Source organism: Erythrolamprus reginae, unplaced genomic scaffold, assembly GCF_031021105.1.
Source record: "Erythrolamprus reginae isolate rEryReg1 unplaced genomic scaffold, rEryReg1.hap1 H_6, whole genome shotgun sequence".
NCBI lineage: Eukaryota > Metazoa > Chordata > Lepidosauria > Squamata > Dipsadidae > Erythrolamprus > Erythrolamprus reginae.
The window spans coordinates 415,811-440,890 of NW_027248517.1; the positions used below are offsets into that span (position 1 = coordinate 415,811).

Here is a 25,080-nt window from a genome sequence, read left to right on the forward strand (position 1 = left end):
TTTGCAGTCCGGGTCAAATAGACCCGGGAACATAATATTAGGCAGTTTTTTCGAATAGAACACAAGGGTTAAAAACTAGACAAGAATTAGAATTACAAAATTACAAGATTGAATAGTGGACCTATGCACAAATAAAATCCAGATACAACAAAGATAGACAAGCACCTGACATTGAAACTTCCACCAAAATCCTAGATAAAATTTTGATAGGACACGAGAACAGACAGATCACTAAAATTTACCAACTACTCCTTGAACAAGAAAGAATAAAAGACATAGTCAAAAACCCCATGACAGCCTGGGTGAAAAATGTCCAACATGATATACAGTGATCCCTCGATTATCGCGAGGGTTACGTTCCAAGACCTCTCGCGATAATCGATTTTCCGTGGTATAGTGGTGCGGAAGTAAAAACACCATCTGCGCATGCGCGCCCTTTTTTTCAATGGCCACGCATGCGCAGATGGTGGAGCCGGTGGCTGGGGAGGTGGATTCGCCGCCCCCACCAGCCCGATCTCCCTCCGGTGGGTGGGGAGGTGGATTCGCCGCCCCCACCAGCCCTTCCTGCTCGTTTGTATTGCAGCAAAGGAGGCGAAGCAAGGCTCCAAGCTCGCCTGCTGCCGCCGCCGCTACACCTCTGCCGCCTCAGCCACCCCCTGTGCTCTGCAGGGACCTCGCATGCCACGATCTCCCTCTCTCGCCCTCCCCGCGCTTCTCCTCGGCGGCGGCCAAGCGGCAGGCTTAATGGGAGACCAAAGGCGAAAAAAGAAAAGAAAAAAAAATCCCCAAAAGAGGCAGGCACAAAGCGGGGGCACAAGGGGAGCTGCCCGGCAGAGGTTGCTTTTTTTCTTCTCGTGGGCAAGTGGAGGGGGGGAGAGAGAAGGAAAGAAAGAGATGAGAGAGGGAGGAAGAGAGTGTGAGAGAGGAAGAAAGAGATAGAGAAATGATAGAAAAAAGGGGAGAAAAAAAGAGAAATGAGAAAATGATTGAAGCAGAGAATGACAGGAAAGAAAGAGAAAGAGACAGAGAAGTGACTCTTGGTGATGACGTATGACGTCATCGGGTGGGAAAAACCGTGGTATAGCAAAAAAACCGTGGAGTATTTCTTAATTAATATTTTCTGAAAAACCATGGTGTAACATTTCGCGAAGATCGAGATCGCGAAAATCGAGGGATCACTGTACACCTAGCGGACTGGGAGAGAACATGGAACACAATATCCAAAATCACATTGTCAGCAGCATACAAGGAAAATTTCTATAAACTTTTTTACAGATGGTATCTGCCCCCATTGGGGCTAGCAAAGATTTACCCGACTTTACAAGACACCTGCTGGAAATGTAAAAAACAAAAAGGTTCCTTTTTTCACATGTGGTGGTCTTGTCCCAAAATTCAAAAAATATGGAAAACAATTCACAGATGGCTCATAGAAATCACTGAGGAGATAGAATACACTCCAGAAGGTATGCTTCTAGGAATCTGGAAAAGACACTATTGTAAGCAAACACTTTTTCTTATGACTCACATAAATACTGCAACTAGAATGTTGCTAGCGCAAATGTGGAAAAATGAACAGACCCCATCGGAGAGTTTAATTATTGACAAAATATATAGATATGTAGAGATGGATGAAATTACAAACTCAATTAAGGGAATTAAAAGTAAAGAATTAAAATGAACATGGTACAAATGGCACAAATGGATTTTAAAGAAAAACTAAAAATGTAACAATGTACAGTATCAGTATATATAGAAAGAATAGCAAATACCTTGTAATATTAATAGAAACAAAGTACAAGCATTTTCTGTCTTTTCTTCTATGCTAAAAATGTATTCTACTTATGGTATTTATATCGAAATGTGTACAATTTTATAGAAGAGATAGGGAAATGAATGATATATACAAAAGGTAATTGAAATGAAATGGAATAAGATCTGTAAAACCGAAACGAAACGTGATAATTTTTTAAAAAAACAATAAAGAAACTTTTTTTAAAAAAGAGAAAAGAATTGGATATCCTAACACAAGAAAATAAATAGGATGTTATAGGTATCACTGAAACTTGGTGGGATGAGACACATGATTTGAATACAAAGCTTAGAGGTTACAACTTACTTATAAGAAACAGACTTAGCAAAAGGGGAGGTGGTGTAGCATTGCACGTTAGTGAAGCATATACCTCCTCAGAGATTCAGGTTTCAGAAAAAGCTCTGTAGAAACTGTCTGGGTAAGAATACAAGGTGAGAAAAACAGAAAGGACACCATCATTCAAACTCAACCCTGACAAGACGGAGTGGCTGTGGGTTTTGCCTCCCAAGGACAATTCCATCTGTCTGTCCACTACCCTGGGGAGGGAGTATTGACCCCCTCAGAGGGGTTTAGGACATTTTGCCTCCGCCAGTTGGACGAAGCTCTTTCTTCCGCAGCAGCTAATCGGCCACTGCCTTCTCTCCTTCGCCCAAAGGCCCCTAGCTCTTCGCCCCAGCCCTTTCGCCACAAAAATCCAAATTCAGCCACAGCCTTTTGGCCACATGGGACACTTCACCACCATCCAATCAGAACTGTTGTTACAAAATGCTACTTTTGGAAGGAAAGAATGGGACAGTTTGCTCTTTCATACACAAACACACACGCTGAATGATAGAGATGGAAGGGACTTCGGTCGCCATCTAGTCTGACCTGACCCACCTTCTCATTCAGGAGACTTACAGAATGATAGAGAGGGAAGGGAACTCAGTGGCCATCTAGTCTGACCCCCCTTCTCATTCAGGAGACTTACAGAATGATAGAGAGGGAAGGGACCTCGGTGGCCATCTAGTCTGACTCCCCTTCTCATTCAGGAGACTTACAGAATGATAGAGAGGGAAGGGACCTCGGTGGCCATCTAGTCTGACCCCCCTTCTCATTCAGGAGATTTACAGAATGATAGAATTTACTGTTGGGTTGAAAGCAATTCTTTGTTAAGTAGTTGGTTTGTTTATTCTTTTTGTTAGAGTATTATTAGCTCCTACCAGCTCCTAGCACCATCTGGGTGTTTGCAAAGTCAGAGCTTCCTTTCTTCAGGGCTTTGAGATGCAGATTGAGATGGGCTGGGGGGAGGGGAGTAGGGGGGGAAGGAAGAACCTTTCCTCTTTAAAATTTCTTGAAACTTCTTGAAAAACTTCTTGAGGTTAATTAAGTTTCTGAGCTTATGGTTTGAGTTTAAGCTTTGAATGAAACTGAATAAAGGTGGGCCATCTGGGGAAAAGAAGCTTACGCAGTGCGATGGGCACTTTTAACCTGGAGGCATTTCTTAGAAGGAAGTAAAATCCCTTTTAAGTCTGGACTGATCACAAAAATTTAAAACCTCTACGGACCCCAAGGAAATTATCCCCAAAACAAGTACGGTGGCCTCAGTACTTCAAATGATTTGATTTTACTCTCAAATTTCTCCCTGATGACTGAGGGGGACTTTTTGTCAGATGCACTATCTAGAAAGCTGCTGATATTGCGAGGTCAGAGGTAATCAAACCCATAGTATGAAACAATCAACTGGCTACAGTAATCAGCATGTCCGAAGGAAAGCAAGAAACATTGACCAGGACATCACCCATGTTTTCAAACAAGCATTATCAACCATGATTTTTGAACCACAAATCCAGCTGCCAGATGAAAAAGGGCTTAGCTTGGGTGGGAGAGAAGCTTATGTGCCTGCTAGTCAAAGACTACACTTAATAGAAAGGTGCCATGACTCCAAATTAGCTGGACACTTTAGGTTTGTGAAAACTTTATACCCAATAAGAAGACAAGTTTGGTAGCTGTCACTAAAAAAGGACATAGAAAGCTATGTAGTGAGTTGCCCCATTTGTGCTGCAGTGAAAAGACATCAAGGGAAAACCACAGAACTCTTACAGAAAGTAGTCAAGTTGTCAGCACTCTGGAAAGAAATTGCTATGAATTTTGCGAGTACAAGTGCACTTGAGTGCCTTCCGTCCCCTGTCCTATTACTCTTCTATATCTCCTATACCTTTCTTCTATTCCTATATCTCTTCTTCTATTCTTTCATTGATATGCTCTATTACTATATCTTCTTTTCTATTCTTTCTTAGATATATTTTACTAAATAAAATTTAGGTTGTAAATTGTTGTGAGTGCTTCTTGCCCACCTCAGGTCATGTCTGATTCTGAAGAGGATGAGCCAGGGCGCTCTGGGTACCCTGGGTCAGGGGGTTTGCCAGAGGAAGCAGAGAGTGAGAGTGAGGCAGAAAGTGATTGGGGAAAGCCTGAGGGGGTTGATGTGACATTGGGAGATTGGTCTCTGTCAGACAGTGGGGAAGACATGTTAGTAGAAAACAATTGGATAAATCCTCGCTATACAAAAATGGTCAGAAGGCGAGAGAAGATCCAGAGTAAAAGATATTAATTCACAGCCTTATCTCTTTGAGGTGTGATGTCACTTCCAGGCAATATAAAAGAATGTGGTTGTGGGAAATGGGGCATGGAACCCAATGTACCCTCTAATTTTTTTTCGGTGTGGGCGGAAAAGTATAGTGTCTGAGCGACAGTCCCTTTGGGACTGGGCGGCACAGAATAAATAAATAAATAAATAAATAAATAAGAAAAAAAATCCCTTCTTTTTTATTAAAAGAAATTAATAATTTAAAAAAACCAAAATCCATTACTATTAAAACTAAATCAACCAGCAAAACCAAAAACATAACTATTAATAAAAACAGGTGAGGGCTGGGTTTTTTTTCTCTGTTATTATTTAAGTGCTTTTACCATATGCTTTAAATCAAGAGTCACTTCTCTCTCTGTTTCTCTCTCTTTCCTGTCATTCTCTGCCTCAATCATTTTCTCATTTCTATTTTCTCCCCTTTTTTCTATCATTTCTCTCTCTCTCTTCCTTCCACTCTTCTCTCTCTCTCTTGCTTTCTCTGTCTCTCTCTCTCTTGCTTTCTTCCTCTCTCTCACTCTCTTCCTTCCTCTCTCATCTCTCTCTCTCTTTCTCTCTCTCTCCCCCTCTTGCTCTCTCTCTTTTTCTCACTTTCTCTCTTGTTTTCTTTCTCTCTCTCTTGCTTTCTCTCTCTCTCACTCTTTCTCTCTCGTTTTCTTTCTAACACTCTTTCTCTCTCTTGTTCTCTTTCTCACACTCTTTCTCTTGTTCTCTCTCTCTTGCCATCTCTTTCTCTCCCCCTTTCTTTCTCTCTCTCTCTCTCACTTTATATCTTGTCTGTTACTCTCACTCACTCTCGTTCTCTCTCCGTTCTTCTCAGCGGAGGCTGGCGAAGGTGATATTCAATGTCGGGGGGGCGCAGGCAGTTGCGCATGCTCCTTATCTCCATACCAGCCCACTCGGAACATTCAAAATAAGAAAAGCCTTCGCCAGCGAAGGTTTTTCTTATTTTGAATGTTCCGAGTGGGCTGGTATGGAGATAGGGAGCGCGCGCAACTGCGCGCGCGCCCCCGACATTGAATATCACCTTCGCCGGCCTCCGCTGAGAGAACGCCTGCCCCACCTCTCCTGCAACCCCCTTGCTGGGAGCTCGGGACGAAAGTGCTCTCGGCAAAGGTGAGATGGGCAGGGTGTGCATTCCGGGTGTGGGAGGAGTCGCGCCCAAAGGCAGGAGGTGGCGGAGGAGCAGAGGGGGCAGATCGGGCGGGCGGGGGGCAGTGCTGAAAGGCCGAGGGGGATGGAGGCACCGTGGGGAGGCAGGGGCGGCCGCAGCTCCCTTCCCTTCTGCTGCCGGCGCCTCCCCGCCCCCCCGCGGGCTGGCAGGGGGATGGGGAGCGCGCGGCCGTGAAAAAGGGTGCATGGGGGGTATTTTGGGGGGGGGGCGCGCGCGCAGCTTTCAGGAAACAGTGATGGAACCTCAACGTTATTCTATGGAAGAGACAAGAAACTGGCAATGTGCTTGAAAAGAAGTTTTAAAATAATTATTTCTGCCTCAAAAAGACAAACTGTGCTGGATGTTTTGCTAGGAAAAGTTTTCAGTGAACTAATGCATACGTCTTGACTAAATGAATGGGTTTTATCTAAGGAATGTAGATAAAGACTGAGTTTGGTGCGCTTCCCGGACCCAGATCGAAGCTGGCTCTAAATGAGATAGAATTGGCTCCTATGCTACTTTTAACCCTGCGTTTGCATTTATGTATTTTGCTTGAGTTTGAATAAAGAAGTGATTTTTGGAGAGATTGGAATTTATCACAACCCCGCGAAACAGAACAGTAACTGATCTGTTTTCAAAATAAGTACATTTTATACCTTGCCAAAAGATCCCAATTGCTAAAGGTTTGGTTAAATTATTCCTAATACAGTGATCCCCCGGTTATTGCGTTCCCGACCATTGCGAACAGGCTAATTTGCGATTTTTCAACCCGGAAGTCAAAACACCATCTGCGCATGCGCGCCCTTTTTTTCTATGGCCACGCATGCGTAGATGGCGCCGGGCAGATCAGCTGCTGGGTGGCTTCCCTGGGTCTTCCCCCTCTTGCTGGCGGGAGGGCGAGAAGCCCCCCCCCAGCACCTGCTCGCCCGCCGTTCGCCGCTCGCCCGCCCTTCGCCCGGCCACCCGCCGTTCGCTCGCTGCTCGCCCGGCCACCCGGGTTCGTTTGGCTTGAGGGCTCAGTTGGGAAGGCGCGCGGGTGTTTTAAAACATCGCCGCCGACATGGGGGGCTCGCTAGCACCCCCCCAAACCCTGGTTGGGGGTTCGGGGGGGTGCTAGCGAGCCCCCCATGTCGGCGGCGACGTTTTAAAACACCCGCGCGCCTTCCCAACTGAGCCCTCAAGCCAAGCGCAGAAGTTCGCCTTTGGCGCTTGGCTTGAGGGCTCAGTTGGGAAGGCGCGCGGGTGTTTTAAAACGTCGCCGCCGACATGGGGGGCTCGCTAGCAGCCCCCCAAACCCGGGTTGGGGGTTCGGGGGGGTGCTAGCGAGCCCCCCATGTTGGTGGCGACGTTTTAAAACACCCGCGCGTCTTCCCAACTGAGCCCTCAAGCCAAGCGCAGAAGTTCGCCTTTGGCGCTTGGCTTGAGGGCTCAGTTGGGAAGGCGCGCGGGTGTTTTAAAACGTCGCCGCCGACATGGGGGGCTCGCTAGCACCCCCCCAAACCCGGGTTGGGGGTTCGGGGGGGTGCTAGCGAGCCCCCCATGTCGGCGGTGACGTTTTAAAACACCCGCGCGCCTTCCCAACTGAGCCCTCAAGCCAAGCGCAGAAGTTCGCCTTTGGCGCTTGGCTTGAGGGCTCAGTTGGGAAGGCGCGCGGGTGTTTTAAAACATCGCTGCCGACATGGGGGGCTCGCTAGCACCCCCCAAACCCGGGTTGGGGGTTCGGGGGGGTGCTAGCGAGCCCCCCATGTCGGCAGCGACGTTTTAAAACACCCGCGCGCCTTCCCAACTGAGCCCTCAAGCCAAGCGCAGAAGTTCGCCTTTGGCGCTTGGCTTGAGGGCTCAGTTGGGAAGGCGCGCGGGTGTTTTAAAACGTCGCCGCCGACATGGGGGGCTCGCTAGCAGCCCCCCAAACCCGGGTTGGGGATTCGGGGGGGTGCTAGCGAGCCCCCCATGTCGGCGGCGACGTTTTAAAACACCCGCGCGCCTTCCCAACTGAGCCCTCAAGCCAAGTGCAGAAGTTCGCCTTTGGCGCTTGGCTTGAGGGCTCAGTTGGGAAGGCGCGCGGGTGTTTTAAAACGTCGCCGCCGACATGGGGGGCTCGCTAGCACGCCCCCAAACCTGGGTTGGGGGTTCGGGGGGGTGCTAGCGAGCCCCCCATGTCGGCGGCGACGTTTTAAAACACCCGCGCGGCTTTCCAATGAGTCCCGAAGACAAACACGGAAGTTTGACGTTTGTCTTCGGGACTCATTGGAAAGCCGTGCGGCTGTTTTAAAACGTCGCCGCCAGCATGGGCGGCTTCCTAGCAGCCTCCCAAACCCGGGTTGGGGGTCCGGGGGGTGCTGGCAAGCCCCCCATGCCGGCGACGACGTTTTAAAACACCCACGCCGCCCCCAATCTTCGGCTCCTCGCTAGCACTGCGGAAGTTAAAAACACCATCTGCACATGCGCGGATGGTGTTTTTACTTCCGCAGCGCTACTTCGCGAAAACCCGCTCGTTGCGGGGGGTCCTGGAACGGGACCCTCGCAATGATCGGGGGATCACTGTACACATTTATCATCTTCATGGAGCTCCCAAAGAATCATCTCTGACAGGGGAATTCAATTCACCTCCAACTTTTGGAAGGAATTTTTGGGCTTACTTGGTACCACTCAAGGATTAAGATCCTCCCACCATGTGGCTACCAATGGAAATTGTAAGAGGACAAACTCAGTTTTGGAACAATATTTAAGATGTTTTATTAATCTTCAACAGAATAACTGAACTTCTACCTTTTGCTGAGGTCACATTCTATAATCCTGTACACTCAAGTACTGGTTTTACCCCTTTTTAGAGTAGCTACAGGTCACAATTTCAGCCCCTGCCCTAATTGCCCATAAAGGAAATTACTATTCCTTCGCTTAAGGAGTGGATAGCTACTTTACAAAACACATGGTCAGTAGTCAGACTAGCTTTAAAGGAAGTTAGAAAGGCTTTTAAAATTCAAGCTTACCAGAAATGAATGGAACCCAAATCTTTCCACGTTGAGGAAAATTCCTGAAATCATTACAGCCATGCAAAAAATCAGGTTCAAATTTCATTGGACCTTTCCTTATCATTAGGGTCATCAATCCAGTAGCAGTTGAATTACTCCTTCCAAAAATGCTTAGACAAGTCCACCCAGTGTTTCACATTAGTTTACTCAAGCGAGAGGTAACCTCGCCACTCAGACCACCTGTATCTGCAAAACCTGTTCCAATCATGATAGAAGGAGAACAACTCTTTGAAATCAAGAAAATTCTTGACTCCACAGAGAAAAACCCCAATACAGTACTTAGTTGCTTGGAAACATTTGCCCTCATTCCAAAATGATGGGATGCTAAACAATGTTGTGGCTAAACAACATGTCAGGGTTCCCAACATACTGAGTTCACTCACAATGTCCTAATAAACTTTGTTAATACAATATAATGGATTTTGTTTATATCTTTTTACAGGTGGACCCTTTTTTCCCAAGGGGACAACATGTCAGAATCCCAAAAGAATGACTCTGACATTCAGTCGAGAGAAGATGCGTCTTGGGTTTGATTTATTGCCTATATCAACAGATGTTTTTACAACCTATATCTTGGTGCCAAGCATCTTGAGATCTCTTCCTCTTGGGAGATGGTTTAGGGGGGAGTGTTGTGGTTGGCTTCAGGCCAGCTCCTATGGCTGCTGATTTTGACTCAGAAGAATGGGAGCCATCTGATCACAGAAGACCCGTCTGGCTGGAGGAGGAATCAGACAGTGAACCAGAAGGAGACAGGAATGATGACGGGGGACATCGATGACATCTTGATATAATGAAGACCTCAACAACATCTTGATATACTCCCCCTCGTGGTCCAGCCACCTGAAGCATTTACGCCGTATCTTGCAGGGCTTGCACGAATAACACCTCTATGACAAGCTGGAGAAGTGCCAGTTCTTCCAAACGACCATTGAGTTCCTGGGGCACATCATTTCTCCAGAGGGTGTTGCCATGGATCTGGGCAAGGTGGCAGCTCTAAAAACCTGGCAACTTCCACGCGGGTGAAGGACATGCAGAGACGATTGGGCTTTGCTAATTATTATCACACATTTATCCCAGTCTTTGTCACCCTGACCACACCCCTCACCCAGCTCCTGCAGAAAAAAGTGCCGTTCCAGTGGGGTGAGGCCGAGCAGCAGGCATTCATGGCCTTCAAGGAAGCCTTCATGCGGGAACCACTCTTACAGCACCCAGACTCGCACCGGCTGTTGGTGATGGAAACTGACATCTCGGATGTCGCCGTCGGTGATGTGCTCCTCCATGCCCATCCAGACAGCGGTCCGTTGTTCCTGTGCACCTACTTCTCCCGTAAACTCACGCCCTTCAAGAGAAACTACACCATCTAGGAGAAGGAGTTGTTGGCTGTCAAGTCTGCCATCAAGACGTGGAGGCACCATCTCGAAGGAGCCCAGCATCAGGTGGGAGCCTGGACGGATCACTGGAACCTGGAGTTCCTGCAAACGTCCCGAAAGTTGAACCAATGGCAAATCTGATGGTTATTTTTCTTTGCACGGTTCAATGTTTGGATCCAGTACACGCCGAACTACCAGAACCCTCAAGCGAATGGCCTGTCTCGGAAGCAGGATTTCCTCCACCCCAAGGAACCGATTCCTTGGCAGACCATTCTGCCCATGGAGTCCATGGCTGTTACACATGACCCCGTAGACATGCGTCAGCAGATTCACGAGGTACAGCAACGGGATGGTTTTGTGGCCCAGTAGACGCAAGAAATCAGCCCCAACTCTCCCTGGACATTCTTGAATAGTCTGCCCCGGTACCGTGGGCAGCTGTATGTTCTGGCGGGCCCATACCGTGGCCTGATCATGTCCCAATGCCATGACAGTCACTTTGGACTGTTCAAGACCTTTGAGCTGGTTTTGCAGACGTTTTGATGGTCTTGGCTTTGCGAAGATGTGCAATCGTATGTAAATACCTGTGTGCGTTGCCGCCTAGCCAAGTCTGCCATGGGAGATCTGCTGAGTTTGCTTCAACTTTTGCCGATGCCCGAGAGGCCCTGGGGGGCTGTTTCAATGGACTTTATGACCCACATGCCCTTGTCCTTGGGATTCACCACAGTGATGCTGGTGATGGACATGTTGACAAAAATGGCGCACTTCATCCCCTCCTGATGAGTGCCCATGGTTCAAGTCACCACCCAGCTGTTTATTCAGCATGTTTTCCAGCTCCATGGCCTTCTGGACAGGGTGGTGTCTGACAGGGGGACCCAATTCACGGCACGGTTCTGGAAGGAACTCAGGTTGGCCTTGGAGGTGCAGATTTGCCTGGCATTCACGCAGCACCCCCAGACTGATAGTGGCACAGAGACGGTCATCGGCATTATCGAGCAGTATCTGTGGTGCTTTGTGTCAGACCGGCAGTCCGAGTGGTCGCGATATCTCCCAGTGGCCAAGTTCGCTTTCAGCAACTCACAGAACATGTTGATGCAGACCACCCCATTTCATGCCAACTACGGATACACCCCATTTTTTCCTGCTGACACTCCTGGATTCCTCAATCCAGGCTGCAGAGGAGTTCCTGTCAGAGCTCCAGTCGGTGCATGAGATGGCCAAGAGGTATCTCAACAAAGCCAAGGAGGACTACAAAAGGTATGCCGACTGCTCCCATTGTGACATTGGCTGTTGGAGACCGGGCGTGGCTCTCCACTCGTCTGAGCTGCCACACCAGAAGATGGATCTGTGCTTCATGGGTTTCTTCCCAATCAAGCACATCATTAACCCTGTGGCCTACCATTTGACCTTGCCTGCCTCCCTGAGGAGCCACCCGGTGTTTCATCATTCCCTTTTGGTTCCCTTTAGTCCCGACTGCCGGCTTCGCCCTGTTCTTCCAGCCCTGCCTGCACCTTGTGTTCGGGACCATTTGCCCAATGCCCCAATTCATAATGGGTGGGTGATTGTTTTCAGTACTTGGTTCAATGGACCGAAGGGGCTCCTGATAATTGTACTTGGGTGGATGCCCCCTTGGTGGATGCTCCTGCTTTCATCCGTGCTTTCCATCTCCGGTTCCTGAACAAGCCCCGTCTTCTGCGCAGGATCTGGGGGGGGGGGCTTCCGGGGGGGAAGGTGCTGTGGTTGGCTTCAGGCCAGCTCCTATGGCTGCTGATTTTGACTCAGAAGAGTGGGATCCATCTGATCACAGAAGGAATCAGACAGTGAACCAGAAGGAGACAGGAATGAGGATGGGGTTGGAGAGACAGAGAGGGAAATGGAGACTCAGATCTCCAGACAGGGTTTCCTCTGAATCAGAGGGGAAGGACATAATGAACAATCCTATTCTCAATGTTCAGGTTAGGAGAATGATGGAACGCCAAGAGCAGCTGCACCAAAGGAGAAACAGATTCTAGGTCACAGGTGTTAAGAATGTCACAGCCTTGAAAAGGGGGAGTTTTGCAGATGACAATGTGGGAGTTTATCTGTTCAGTTCTTGAGTGACTTTGATGAATTGTGGTTTCGTGGATATCTTTGGACATTTTGACATTTGAGCCATGAGTTTTGGCTGACATAAACTCTGACCTGCTGGACTCTTAAACTAACATTGCTCTGAAACTCCTTCTGAATATAAAGAACACCTCTTTGCTTTATTTTTACAAGCCTCTCTCTCTCTCTCTCTCTCTCTCTCTCTCTCTCTCTCTCTCTCTCTCTCTCTCTCTCTCTCTCTCTCTCTGTGTGTGTTTGATTAATTATTTCGTTTCTGGGTGGCCTGGGGCCAGGCAGAACAGGGAGGAGCAATATAGAATATCTCATGGGAACAGAAGGTGCTCAGGGAAACATATGTTTATTTAGTTCCCAAAGAAACCCTTTTCACACTTGTGCATTCTGGCTATTGCTTTAACTCTACCTGCTTTGCCTAAGGATGTTGGTTTGAATGGAATGCTTTCACATCTGCTTAATAAAGGATCCATTTGACTATCTGGCTCAGGCGTCCTTGCTTTCTTAAGTTAGACAGGGAGGCAATCCTTATAGATACAGAGCTTCAGGCAGGCAAGCTGCAGAGCAGAGATTGGACAGGGCAGGATAAGCAAGTGGTGACTCGGGTACTAGTTGAGGGGCTTGATCAGCCAGCCGTCAATACCAGTTTGGTGAATCACCGGCACCTGTTGCTACCGGTATGCATGAAGTGCTCCAAACCAGTAGAATTTCACCCCTAATATTTACTCAAGTGATGCCAGTGCAATTTTATATCTGTATTTGGATTTAAATTTGATTGAAATCACTGGAAATTTAGTCTATATACATGTACAAAGTGTGGTTGCAATAATTAGTAATATTAGTTTTCAAATAGATTATTTGGGAAGTCTAATAATTTTAGTCCAATACATTTTCAGATTATCAGGGTGTGAAAAGCTGCCATAGATTACAACATATCTTGCAAATCAATAAGAGCCATAATACATAATAAGCCTGGTCAACATTCATTCATCAAAGAGGAGGAGTTTAATATACGAACTGCCTTCTTTTGTAGAAATACTATTGATAAAAAAGCACTGATATATTAAATTCATGAAATGTATACAATGTTGGTGATTATTAAGTAACATAAAATGTTATTTTAGATACATTGAAGCAAAAAAAGAAACTGAACTTCTAAGAGTAAATTTATTAAAGTGAAATTAATTATGAGGACTAGAGAAGAATTTCAAGCTAATGATTGTTACTCTTTCCTGTCAAATATATTAAAAAGGACAAATGCCAGTGCTATAGGGACAGTGAAAATGTGAATATTTGGATAAAAGTCAAGAAAAGTTCAAATGTATGTGTAATTCTTCTATTTTTTAGAATAATATCACTATATTAGACAAAGACATTTAATATAAAAATGTACATGGACCTCAACATTTTGCTTAGGCCTAGTTTATAAACAGTTTTAATTAGGTTTGAACCTGCTCAATATGATTTCATACCAAATTGAAAGTATGATTAAAGAATCTGAAGCTTAGTGTACTCAGTTATAACTCAAAAATTCCAGAATGGGTGTTTGGCTTTTTTACTTTTTAAATTTTGATGAAATTTTCTTGTTTGTATATCAATTTACAGTCTCCAGAGTCTTTGGAGAGGGGCGGCATACAAATCTAATTAATAATAATAACAATAACAATAACAATAACAATAATAATAATAATAATAATAATAATAATAATAATAATAATAATAAAATGAAAGTTTGAGGTAAATAGATGTAATTGCTGATTTTGTATCTTTAATTTTAGAAATAAAATATTAAGGAGAATACATAAAATATACTTGGTTTGAAACACCATTGGTTCCCACAATAGCCAGCAATGTGCAGAAAACATTTTCCCCCTACTCTATCAGAAAATAAGGATTCAGTTTTGAATTCCAGCAAAACTGGACCTGCTATATTTTTAAATAAACACCATATAGGAAAACATTAACTCTGGAGAAAACAATATACAGTACTTATAAAATTCTGTGTCTGAATGAGACATAGACAAAGTGAAATGTGTATAAAAATAAAGATTTATGAAACATGATCTGCAGAACTTAAACACATAATTTTGAAAGTATTAAGGGATTTTAGAAAGACTTCCTAATTGTAAAAACCTATGAAAAATAGGACTTATTTTAGTTGGATGCATAACGATAAATAAAAGATAATATGTTGGCTATATTTTTAAAATGTGAACTGTAAGACTATAATGTTAGTCCACATCCTTTGAATCCTTTAATATTTGTTATCCTGAAGAGAATAACGAAGAATAAACTAAATTCTGAAGGCTCACCGCCCTAAATGAAATCTGTACAATAAAACATGGAAAATGAAGGAGTAAAATATATCTGAAATCTATTTAAAAATATAAATCTATTTTTGAATCATTTATGTGAAAAAATAATCTATATATACATTGCTCAAAAAAATAAAGGGAACACTTTAAACAACACAATATAACTCCAAGTAAATCAAATTTCTGTGAAACCAAACTGTCCACTTAGGAAGCAACACTGATTGACAATCAATTTCACATGCTGTTGTGCACATTCAACTTTGTACAGAATAAAGTATTCAATGAGAATATTTCATTCATTCGGATCTAGGATGTGTTATTTGATTGTTCCCTTTATTTTTTTGAGCAGCATACATACTATCTACACAAACCTTCAGGATCAAGGAGTTTCTCAATTCCCAGGTGTTGTTTAGCTATATTGAATGCATGATCTAATCGCTGCACAGCGGACTGTTGATAAACCACATCATCCCAATTGAAGAGATCTGGCCTGGTGAAAAGAAGAAAGCACAATGTTACTTTTAAAATTACACACACACACATATCTCTGTATGTCTGTGTGTGCATATACATACACAGAGACAGACACAGACAAACACACATATACATACATAGTTTGAATCCCAAATGTTAAGACAACTACAGATAGCCAGAGTGACATCTTCTACAGACAATATTTTGTAAAAAAAATTATCTAATAAAAGTAAAATATCAAACAAAAGCACAAATGATATCCATTAAATATTTGAGGTTTAAACAATTTAAAGGTAGGAAGAAATCCCATTTTAGAGAAATAATGTGGAATTTTAGACTGTTAATTGTATTAATCTGTGACTATATTTTCACTAAGAACAATCCATTTGAATTTTCAAGGCTATGAAGTCAAGTATAAAACCAACTTTAAATCTTTCCCATGGTTTCAGAATAATTAAAATAGGAAATAATTCCCTCCCCAAATGTTACAAGGCAGACATACTATAGCAGCATAAATACTGTCAACTTCAAAACCAACCTGGCGGGGGCCATTTTCTTGTTCCTCAGTTGCCTCACAGTGGAGAGAAGGAGGGGAGGAGGATAGAATGCTTTGCTGGACACAATACAGAGTTTTCTCATGGACAGCAAAATAATTTCTACAGGTGATGGATAAGGTTGGGGAGGAGTGCCTGGACAACCTGCCAATTAACCTAGTTGGGCAATTAGGTTAATTGGCAGGTTGTAGAAAAGTACCTTCTGTAAAAATACTAGAAAATTTTAACAGTTTTAAATATGTATAATTTATTTATTTATTGGATTTGTGTCCTGTATTCTGCCCCTCTCCGTGGACTTGGGGCGGCTCACAACGTATCAACAATAAAACAGTGTACAAAATACAATTGGATCCAATTAATATAAATAGTTAGTTTAAGACATTATAAAAAGCTAAATATCAAAAGTCATTCATTCAAATACAAACCAAGAATACTAAGCATTCAGTGGCCAGAGGCTGGGGTCAAAAGGACCCTGAAGGACTTCTAGCGAAAAGCCTCTGCAAAGCTCAGCTAAGAAATCAAGAACAAAAACCTTCAGATCCTTGCAATCACGCACAGGCTCAAACTTCAGCTATCCTGGACAGAGGGTAAGTGGGGACTATAGAAGAGATTGTGCAGGATGGGAGAGAATGTTCGAGTTAATTAAGCTAGCCGAAACTACTGTGGGGAGGGAGAGGATTTTTTGTGCGGCAAAAGGAAGCCGCTAGCCGGGAAATGAAGCAAGGAGTCACTACCTTTGATCTCCTCCCCGACGCCCAGCTGATGCCTCCCAGCAGCCACCGACAACCGGGAAATAGCCTCCACCAACCTGGAATTTTCCCCGGTACTCCCCAAAGCCAAAGACAGTCAACCTTTTTGACTGTCCTATTAAATCTTTATACAGTGGTACCTCAAGATACGAACCCCTCATCTTACGAACAACTCGTGATACGAACCCGGGGTTCAGAAAAATTTTCCCTCTTCTTACGAACTTTTTTCAAGTTACGAACCGGTGTTCGGGAGGCTGCTGGTAAGCCTCCCGGCTGTTTTAAAAGGTGACAGCCGGGCGGCGGGGCTTCCCAGCAGCCTCCCGAACGCCGGTTCGTAACTCAAAAAAAGTTCGTAAGAAGAGGCAAAATTTTTCTGAATCCCGGATTCAGTTCGGGAGGCTGCTGGGAAGCCACCCAGCCCGGCTGCGACCTTTTAAAACAGCCGCGCGGCTTCCCAGCAGTCTCCGAACGCCGAAGTTCGGGTTTGGCGTTCGGCTTCGGGAAGCTGCTGGGAAGCCGCTCGGCTGTTTTAAAAGATCGCAGCCGGGCTGGGGGGCTTCCCAGCAACCTCCCGAACCCCGAACTTTTGCCGAACTTTCGGGTTCGGCGTTCGGGAGGTTGCTGGGAAGCCCCCCAGCCCGGCTGTCACCTTTTAAAACAGCCGCGCGGCTTCCCAGCAGTCTCCGAACACCGAACGTGGAAGTTCGGGTTTGGTGTTCGGCTTCTGGAAGCTGCTGGGAAGCCGCCCGGCTGTTTTAAAAGGTCACAGCCAGGCTGGGGGGCTTCCCAGCAACCTCCCGAACCCGGAAGTTCGGCAAAAGTTCGGGGTTTGGGAGGTTGCTGGGAAGCCCCCCAGCCCGGCTGTGACCTTTTAAAACAGCCGGGCGGCTTCCCAGCAGCTTCCCGAAGCTGAACGCCAAACCCGAACTTCCACGTTCGGCGTTCGGAGACTGCTGGGAAGCCCTGCCGCCCGGCTGTCACCTTTTAAAACAGCCTGGGGGCTTTTCGGCGGCCTCCCGAATGCTGAACCTGGAAGTTCGGGTTTGGCTTCGGCGTTCGGGAGGTCGCTGAGAAGCCCCCAGGCTGTTTTAAAAGGTGACAGCCGGGCGGCAGTGTTTTTTTTGCGGGGTTTTTTTTTGGTTGCACGGATTAATTGACTTTACATTGTTTCCTATGGGAAACAATGTTTCGTCTTACGAACCTTTCGTCTTACGAACCTCCCCCTGGAACCAATTAGGTTCGTAAGATGAGGTATGATTGTATCTTGAAATTTTATTCCACTGTACTCTGCTGGGGTGTATCTGAGCTTCCAAAGGTGTGCAGTCCAATAAGGTACTCTAGAATAATGTTTATTTTTAATTTTTTCCCAAGCTTCAATTAAAGAATTTCTAATGCTATGTCTTTGAAAGTACCTATGTATAGTCCGTTTTCCATACCATACAAATGAGTGCCATCCTATCTGTAAATCGTCCCCTTCTAAAGTCAAAAGCCTTTTGTTTCTGAGCGTTCCATTCTTTAATCCATGTCATTGCCACCACTTGATAATACAAATGCCAGTTTCGAAGTTCAAATCCTCCTCTTATTCATATATCTTGTAAGCATTTTAAACTAATAATTGGTCTTTTTCCTTGCCAAATAAATTTAGTTGTTATATTATTCATATTGTTAAAAAAGGTTTTATTAATTTTAATTGGCATGTTTGAAAATAAGAAAAGCAATCTTGGTAAGATATTCATCTTAATTAGTGCAATCCTACCCATCAATGACAACTGCAAGCTTTTACACTTTTGCAAATCAGTTTCAATTTGTTTCTTCGGTTTAATATAGTTTTCTTCCATTAATGTTGAACATCTTGCTGTTAACTGAATTCCCAAGTATTTTATCCTCTTTCACTACCTGTATGTTTAAAAGTGTCTTCAAATCAGTTTTTGGGTTTTCTGTCATATTTTTTACAATCATATTTCTCTTCTCTTTATTGATTTTAAGTCCTGCTACTTCTTCATACTTCTAAATTTGACTTAGGAGTTTGGGGCCTGAAGTAAGTGGTTCTTCCAGAATGAAAACTAAACCATCCGCAAATGCTTGCAGTTTGTATTGTTCATCTCGAATTTTGAGGCCCAAAATCTCTTTGTCTGCTCTTATAGCCCTAGTCAGTACTTCTAACATCAAAATAAATAACAGTGGTGATAATGGGCAACTTTTTCTTGTACCTTTGGTGATTTTTACTTTATCAGTCATCTCTTCATTCACAGTTATTCTCGCCGACTGTTTATTATAAATTGCTTCTATGATGTTCTGTCTGGGTTCCCCCAGACGTCAACACCAACTAAAAAGAGTACCCAGACACGCTGGTAGAAAGCAAAGTCATTTTATATCTTTGAAAACAAACACAGATAACAAAAACTGTTCTTACAAACTGGAATGCTATGAAACTTCACAGAAGAGTCACGACGGCCAGACAATACAACAGGCTTCTTGCTGGCACACACACCACTGTAGATAATAAAACCCACGCCTCCCCCAAGTTTTCAGCCTTCGAGGCCACAAGCCAGAATCAGAGACACCAAGAATCGAAGCAAGGTCACAGGACTCCCAAAAGATAACTCTCCACAATACAGGAAGGGCGGGCCTGCCTTTTCAACCTTTCTGAGGAGAACCACACCCAAACCCAGCTGTTGCCTATTAGGGATGGAAATACCTGGCTAATTGTCCCCTTCGTTGTGCTGCCCTTCTCTGCCTCATATCTATGATGGCTTGTGCGTTCTCATCTAATGATTCCAGGCTACTCGCTGAGGAGAGCTCCCCCCCGGGGGTCTCAGGCTGTTCTCCCTCCTCCTCGTCCTGACATTCCTCTTCCCCGTCTGCCTGGTCCTCCTCGTCCTCCTGTTCCTCGTCCTCCCCCTCTGAGCATGGAGCCGGCAGAGTTCCAGCCGTTCCCTGAGGAGCTTCAGACTGAATCACAACATATGACATGTAAGAACCTCGCTCCAAAATTCATATATTGTAATTACCTATTTAGAAATTGCCAATTTAAATTGTCAAAAGCCTTTTGTGCATCCAGAAACATCAGTGCCATCTGTTTTTCAGTGTGCTGTTCATAATATTCTAAAGTATTTAAAATTATATGCATTGTTCTGTCGGGCTCTCTGGTAGACTCCTCTCAAAAATTCACAGATACAAATTTCAGACAAACACACGTTTGAAAATTCGAAACAATGTTCTTTATAATGAAAATTCACTTAAACTAAGCCCTCTTTTGGTATAGCAAAGAGCACTCGTCTCCAAAAAAACTGGTAATTTGTACAAGTCCCTTATCAGTTCTGAGATACTTAGCTTGCAGCTGTGAGGCAATTCACAGTCCTTCTTCTTTCACAAAGTGAAACACACTTTGTTCTGGTTTAGTTTCAAAGCGGGGAAAAATCAGCACACAAAATGTCAAAGTCAGTAAAGCAGTCACAAAACACCACAATCAGATAATCCTCCACAATGGCCAAACCCACAGGCTGCTATTTATAGCAGCCTCACTAATTACCACAGCCCCACCCAACCACAGGTGGCCTCATTTTCTTTGATAATAATCTCTCAGTTGTTGCCTATGCATCGCTTTCCGCAGGCGTGGCTGTATCATTAACTCTTGTTCTGAATCCAAGGAGGAGCTAGATAATTGATTTCCTTCTGAGCTGTCTGCCACACTCTCCTCCTCCCTGTCACTCATGTCTTCTTGGTCAGATGAGCCTTCATCATCAGATTCCACCGGGGGCAAAACAGGCCTGCAGCATGTGGATGTCTCCCCCACATCCACAGTCCTTGGGGCAAGAGCTGGGCCAGAGCTAACCACAACAACGCATATTGTCCTTAATTTGTCTTTTAGGTAAAAATCCATTCTGATCTGAATGTATAAATTCATTTAAGTATCTTTTAAGTCTAGTTGCAGTAATTGATGCAAGAATCTTATAATCAACATTTAACAAGATATTGGCCCATAGTTCTTTACTTTTTGTGTATCAGTCCCTTCTTTTGGTAACAGAGATATGTAAGTTTCTGTCCAAGTATCCAGAATTTTAGCTTGTATAAATATTTCATTTATCAAATCCAAAAGGATAGGTCCAAATACCTCTTCAAATACCTTATAAACCTCCGCTGGTAGTCCATCAGGTCCAGGGTTTTACCATTCTTTTGTTTCTTAATAGCTTCCGACAATTCTATCATTGTTATCTTAGCATCCAATGTCTCCCTAATAGTTTCTGAAATCTTAGGTAAATTTGCCTTTTCTAAGTATTGACAACTTTTTTCATCCTCGATAACATCTTATTTATGTAATTTTTGGTACAATTCCCATATTATTTTCTTTTTTATCTTGTTTATATTGTAATTCTCCTTCTTTATCCTGTAAGTATTTTATCCATTTTTCCTTCTATCTTTCCTTACTTTATATACTTTATCTTTCCTTTCCTTTTGCCTGTTCAAAAAAAATTTTCCTCGTTTTTTAAAATGTTTTTAGCTATTTCCTCATTTTCCATCAAATTTAATTTGTGCTTGGTCAAGTCAAATGTTTCCTGAATTTCTATATTTTGTGGATCTAATTGTAAAGACTGTTCCAGTTCTCTATGTCTCTTTTTGAGATCATTTTTATATCCAAAAATTTGTCTATTTCGGTTGCTTGTATAAGTCAAAACTAGACCTCTAAAATAGGCTTTACTGTTCCTTCTAACCTGCACAGTGTGCTGTGTCGCACGCAAATTCCAAAGATGGCGCAGCCTTTTCCAAGCCTGTGCCCAGGAACCAGCGCCATTCCTCCCCGCCTGAGAGCTGATCCGCCCCTCCCAAGCTGTTGGCTGAGAGAAACCCCTGGCTTCTCCGGCTCTGGCTCTTCAACTACAGATAGGAAGTTGAACAACTATCCTTGTGGTGTGACCAGAACAATCTAGAACTGAACACACCATAGAAATGGTGGTAGACTTTAGGAGAAACCCTTCCACCCTTCCACCTCTCACAATACTAGACAACACAGTATCAACAGTAGAGACAGTAGAGACCTTCAAATTTCTAGATTCTATCATATCTCAAGACCTAAAATGGTCACCTAACATCATTAAAAAAGCACAACAAAGAATGTTCTTTCTGCGCCAGCTCAGGAAACTCAAACTGCCCAAGGAGCTGCTGATACAGTTCTACAGAGGAATCATTGAATCTGTCATCTGCACCTCTATAACTGCCTGGTTTGGTGCTGCAACTCAACAGGACCGACACAGACTTCAGAGGATTAGAACTGCAGAAAAAACAATTGCTGCCAAGCTGCCTTCCATTGAGGACCTGTCAAAAAGAGGGTGGGGAAAATATTTACTGACCCCTCGCATCCTGGACACAAACTGTTTCAACTCCTACCCTCAAAACGTCACTACAGAGCACTGCACACCAAGACAACTAGACACAAGAACAGTTTTTTTCCCGAATGCCATCACTCTACTGAACAAATAATTCACTCAACACTGTCAAACTTTTTACTTAATCTGCACTTCTATTCTACTAGTTTTTCTCATCATTCCTATCATCCTTTTCCTCCCTCTTAGGACTGTATGACTGTAACTTGTTGCTTGTATCCTAAGATTTTTATTAATATTGATTGTTTCTTCATTGCTTATTTGACCCCTATGACAATCATTAAGTGTTGTACCACATGCTTTTTGACAAATGTATCTTTTTCTTTTATGTACGTTGAGAGCATATGCACCAAGACAAATTCCTTTTGTGTCCAATCACACTTGGCCAATAAAATTCTATTCTATTCTATTCTATTTTCTGTGTGGGGCTGCCGTCACATGCGCCCACCTCCCCTGCGACCTGAGAAGGCAGAAGGCAGAAGATTGGTGCCCGACTTCCACGCCCAAACATGGCCTCCTTCCCCACCGAGCCTCCCGGCCGCAGAGGAGGCACAGAAACTTTTGCAAACTTCGGAGCCCAGCGCGGATCCTCCCACGGTGGTGGCGAAAGAGCCAAGGAGCAAAAGTTTATGCGACTCCTCTGTGGTCGGCAAGATCATCTCCCCTTAGCTCGGCCATGGCCGCTTCGCTCAGAAGATCAGCAGGTAAAAAGAGCCGGTGTGTGGGGTGAGGAAGGTAGCCTCATCCTAAGCTGCGTGGGGGGAGCTGTATAAGGGGCCTAGCTGGGAGATGCATTCCTGTCCCTGTTAAGTGGAGACGATCTTGCCGGTGTGGGGGGGGATTCCGGAGACTTGGATAGGGGGAGGAGAAGAGAAGGGAAGGGCTGGGAATTGCCCCTATTTTGTGGATCGCTTTGGGACCCGTTGGCATCGTTTTGCATGCAAAAGGCCAGGCAGGGCCCCCCGCATCTCTCTCTCTCTCTGTGGGTGTCTTCTGGGGTGCGTGGCGTTGGGACTGGACAGGGTTTTTTGGTCTGGAGCCCGATCCGATAGGTTGGATGTGATTTATGCAGCAGCAAAGGGGGAAGGCCGTCGTGTGGGGCTTGATTTCTGAAGCACCCTCCCTTCGTGGGACTGATTGCAGTGCACTTGCTTGCGTGTATCTGTACTTGTGTATGCGCTTTCTAGAGTTCACAACCAAAATTTAAAACATAATAAAAGTATTAAAACAAGGGAAGGGACTATTAGATGGTCCTCTCTAGGATTTGTATCTGTTTCACTGCCTATGAGTTTGGACGTTCCTTTTTGGACACAGGGTGAGCTGTGTTTTTTTGCATTGATGTTTGTTTGTCTGTTTAATAGGTCCTTGGCCTTGAAGTGAGGGACGCTGCCTGTATTGAGTTAGAAAGAGGAATTGGAAACAGATATAAATTGTTAAAAAACATAATGGGGGGAGGGGGTGTAATTAGCAGAGCAGTTCCACTCTAATTGTCTTTTTTAATTTTTTGCTGCTTTGTTTGATGCTGCACTTGTCATGCTCTCTGCTCTAGTTGTATTTAGATTAGATTAGATTAGATTGATTGGATTTATATGCCGCCCCTCTACGCAAACTCGGGGCGGCTCACAACAATAATAAAAAAACAGCACAGTACATAATACCAAATCCAATGCCCACCAATCTAATTACAATTTAAAATTAGTAATCTCATAAAAACAGTATATATAAAAAACAGGCACACAGTCAATCAATCAACAAAACAACATGGGCAAGGGGGAGGTGTTTTAGTTCCCTCATGCCTGATGGCAGAGGTGGGTCTTAAGGAGTTTTCGAAAGGCAGGGAGGGTGGGGGCAATCCTAATCTCAGGGGGGAGCTGGTTCCAGAGGGTCGGGGCCCCCACAGAGAAGGCTCTTCCCCTGGGTCCCGCCAGACGACATTGTTTAGTCGATGGGACCCGGAGAAGGCCAACTCTGTGGGACCTAACCGGTCGCTGGGATTTGTGCGGCAGGAGGCGGTCCCGAAGATATTCTGGTCCGGTGCCATGAAGGGCTTTATAGGTCATAACCAACACTTTGAATTGTGACCGGAAACTGATCGGCCACCAATGTAGACTGCGGAGTGTTGGAGTGATATGGGCATACTTGGAGAAGCCCATAATTGCTCTCGCAGCTGCATTCTGCACGATCTGAAGTTTCCAAACACTTTTCAAAGGTAGCCCCATGTAGAGAGCGTTACAGTAGTCGAGTCTCGAGGTGATGAGGGCATGAGTGACTGTGAGCAATGACTCCCGGTCCAAATAGGGCCGCAACTGGCGCACCAGGTGAACCTGGGCAAACGCCCCCCTCGCCACAGCTGAAAGGTGTTTTTCTAATGTGAGCTGTGGATCGAGGAGGACGCCCAAGTTGCGGACCCTCTCTGAGGGGGTCAATAATTCCCCCCCCAGGGTAATGGACGGACAGATAGAATTGTCCTTGGGAGGCAAAACCCACAGCCACTCCGTCTTGTCTGGGTTGAGTTCGAGTTTGTTGACAACCATCCAGGCCCCAACAGCCTCCAGGCACCGGCACATCACTTCCACTGCTTCGTTGACTGGACATGGGGTGGAGATGTAGAACTGGGTATCATCGGCATCTTGATGATACCTCACCCCATGCCCTTGGATGATCTCGCCCAGCGGTTTCATGTAGATATTAAATAGCAGGGGGGAGAGGACCGACCCCTGAGGCACCCCACAAGGGAGAAACCTCGGGGTCGACCTCTGACCCCCCACTAACACCGACTGCGACCGACCGGAGAGGTAGGAGGAGAACCACTGAAGAACAGTGCCTCCCACTCCCAACCCCTCCAGCCGGCACAGAAGGATACCATGGTCGATGGTATCGAAAGCCGCTGAGAGGTCAAGGAGCACCAGGACAGAGGACAGGCCCCTGTCCCGGGCCCGCCAGAGATCATCCATCAACGCGACCAAAGCAGTTTCCGTGCTGTAGCCGGGCCTGAATCCAGACTGCTGAGGACCTAGATAATTGGCTTCATCCAAGGACCGCTGGAGTTGAAGTGCCACCACCTTTTCAACAACCTTCCCCATGAAGGGAAGGTTGGAGACTGGACGGTAGTTATTAAGCACGGCTGGGTCCAGGGAAGGCTTCTTGAGGAGGGGGCGCACAACCGCCTCCTTATAAAGGGGCGGAAAGGACCCCCTCCCCAAGGAGGCGTTGACAATCTCCTGGACCCAGCTCTGTGTCACCCCTCGACTGGCCGAAACCAGCCAAGAGGGACATGGATCCAGTAAACAGGTGGCAGAACTCACAGCTCCAATGGCCTTGTCCACTTCATCAGGTGTCACCAAGTCAAACTCCTCCCAGACAGATGGACAAAGACATTTAGCCCCAGTCACCTCAACTGACTCATTGTCAGGCGACTCTGTTTCACATTTGGAGTCGAGGTCCTCTCGGATCCGGGCGATTTTATCAGCGAAAAACGTGTTAAAATCCTCGGCACTACTCTGCAAGGGCTCCCCAACTCCC

General features: G+C 45.1%; 1 protein-coding gene across 1 annotated transcript in view; it reads right to left on the minus strand.

Annotated features, from left to right (window-relative positions):
- LOC139155793 (dystrophin-like) overlaps positions 1 to 25,080 on the minus strand; it is a 583,469-nt gene that overhangs the window by 373,681 nt on the left and 184,708 nt on the right. Inside the window, exon 8 of the mRNA XM_070731073.1 lies at positions 14,772 to 14,890. Coding sequence (XP_070587174.1) covers positions 14,772 to 14,890 — 119 coding nt within the window. The remainder of the gene's footprint in view (positions 1 to 14,771; positions 14,891 to 25,080) is intronic.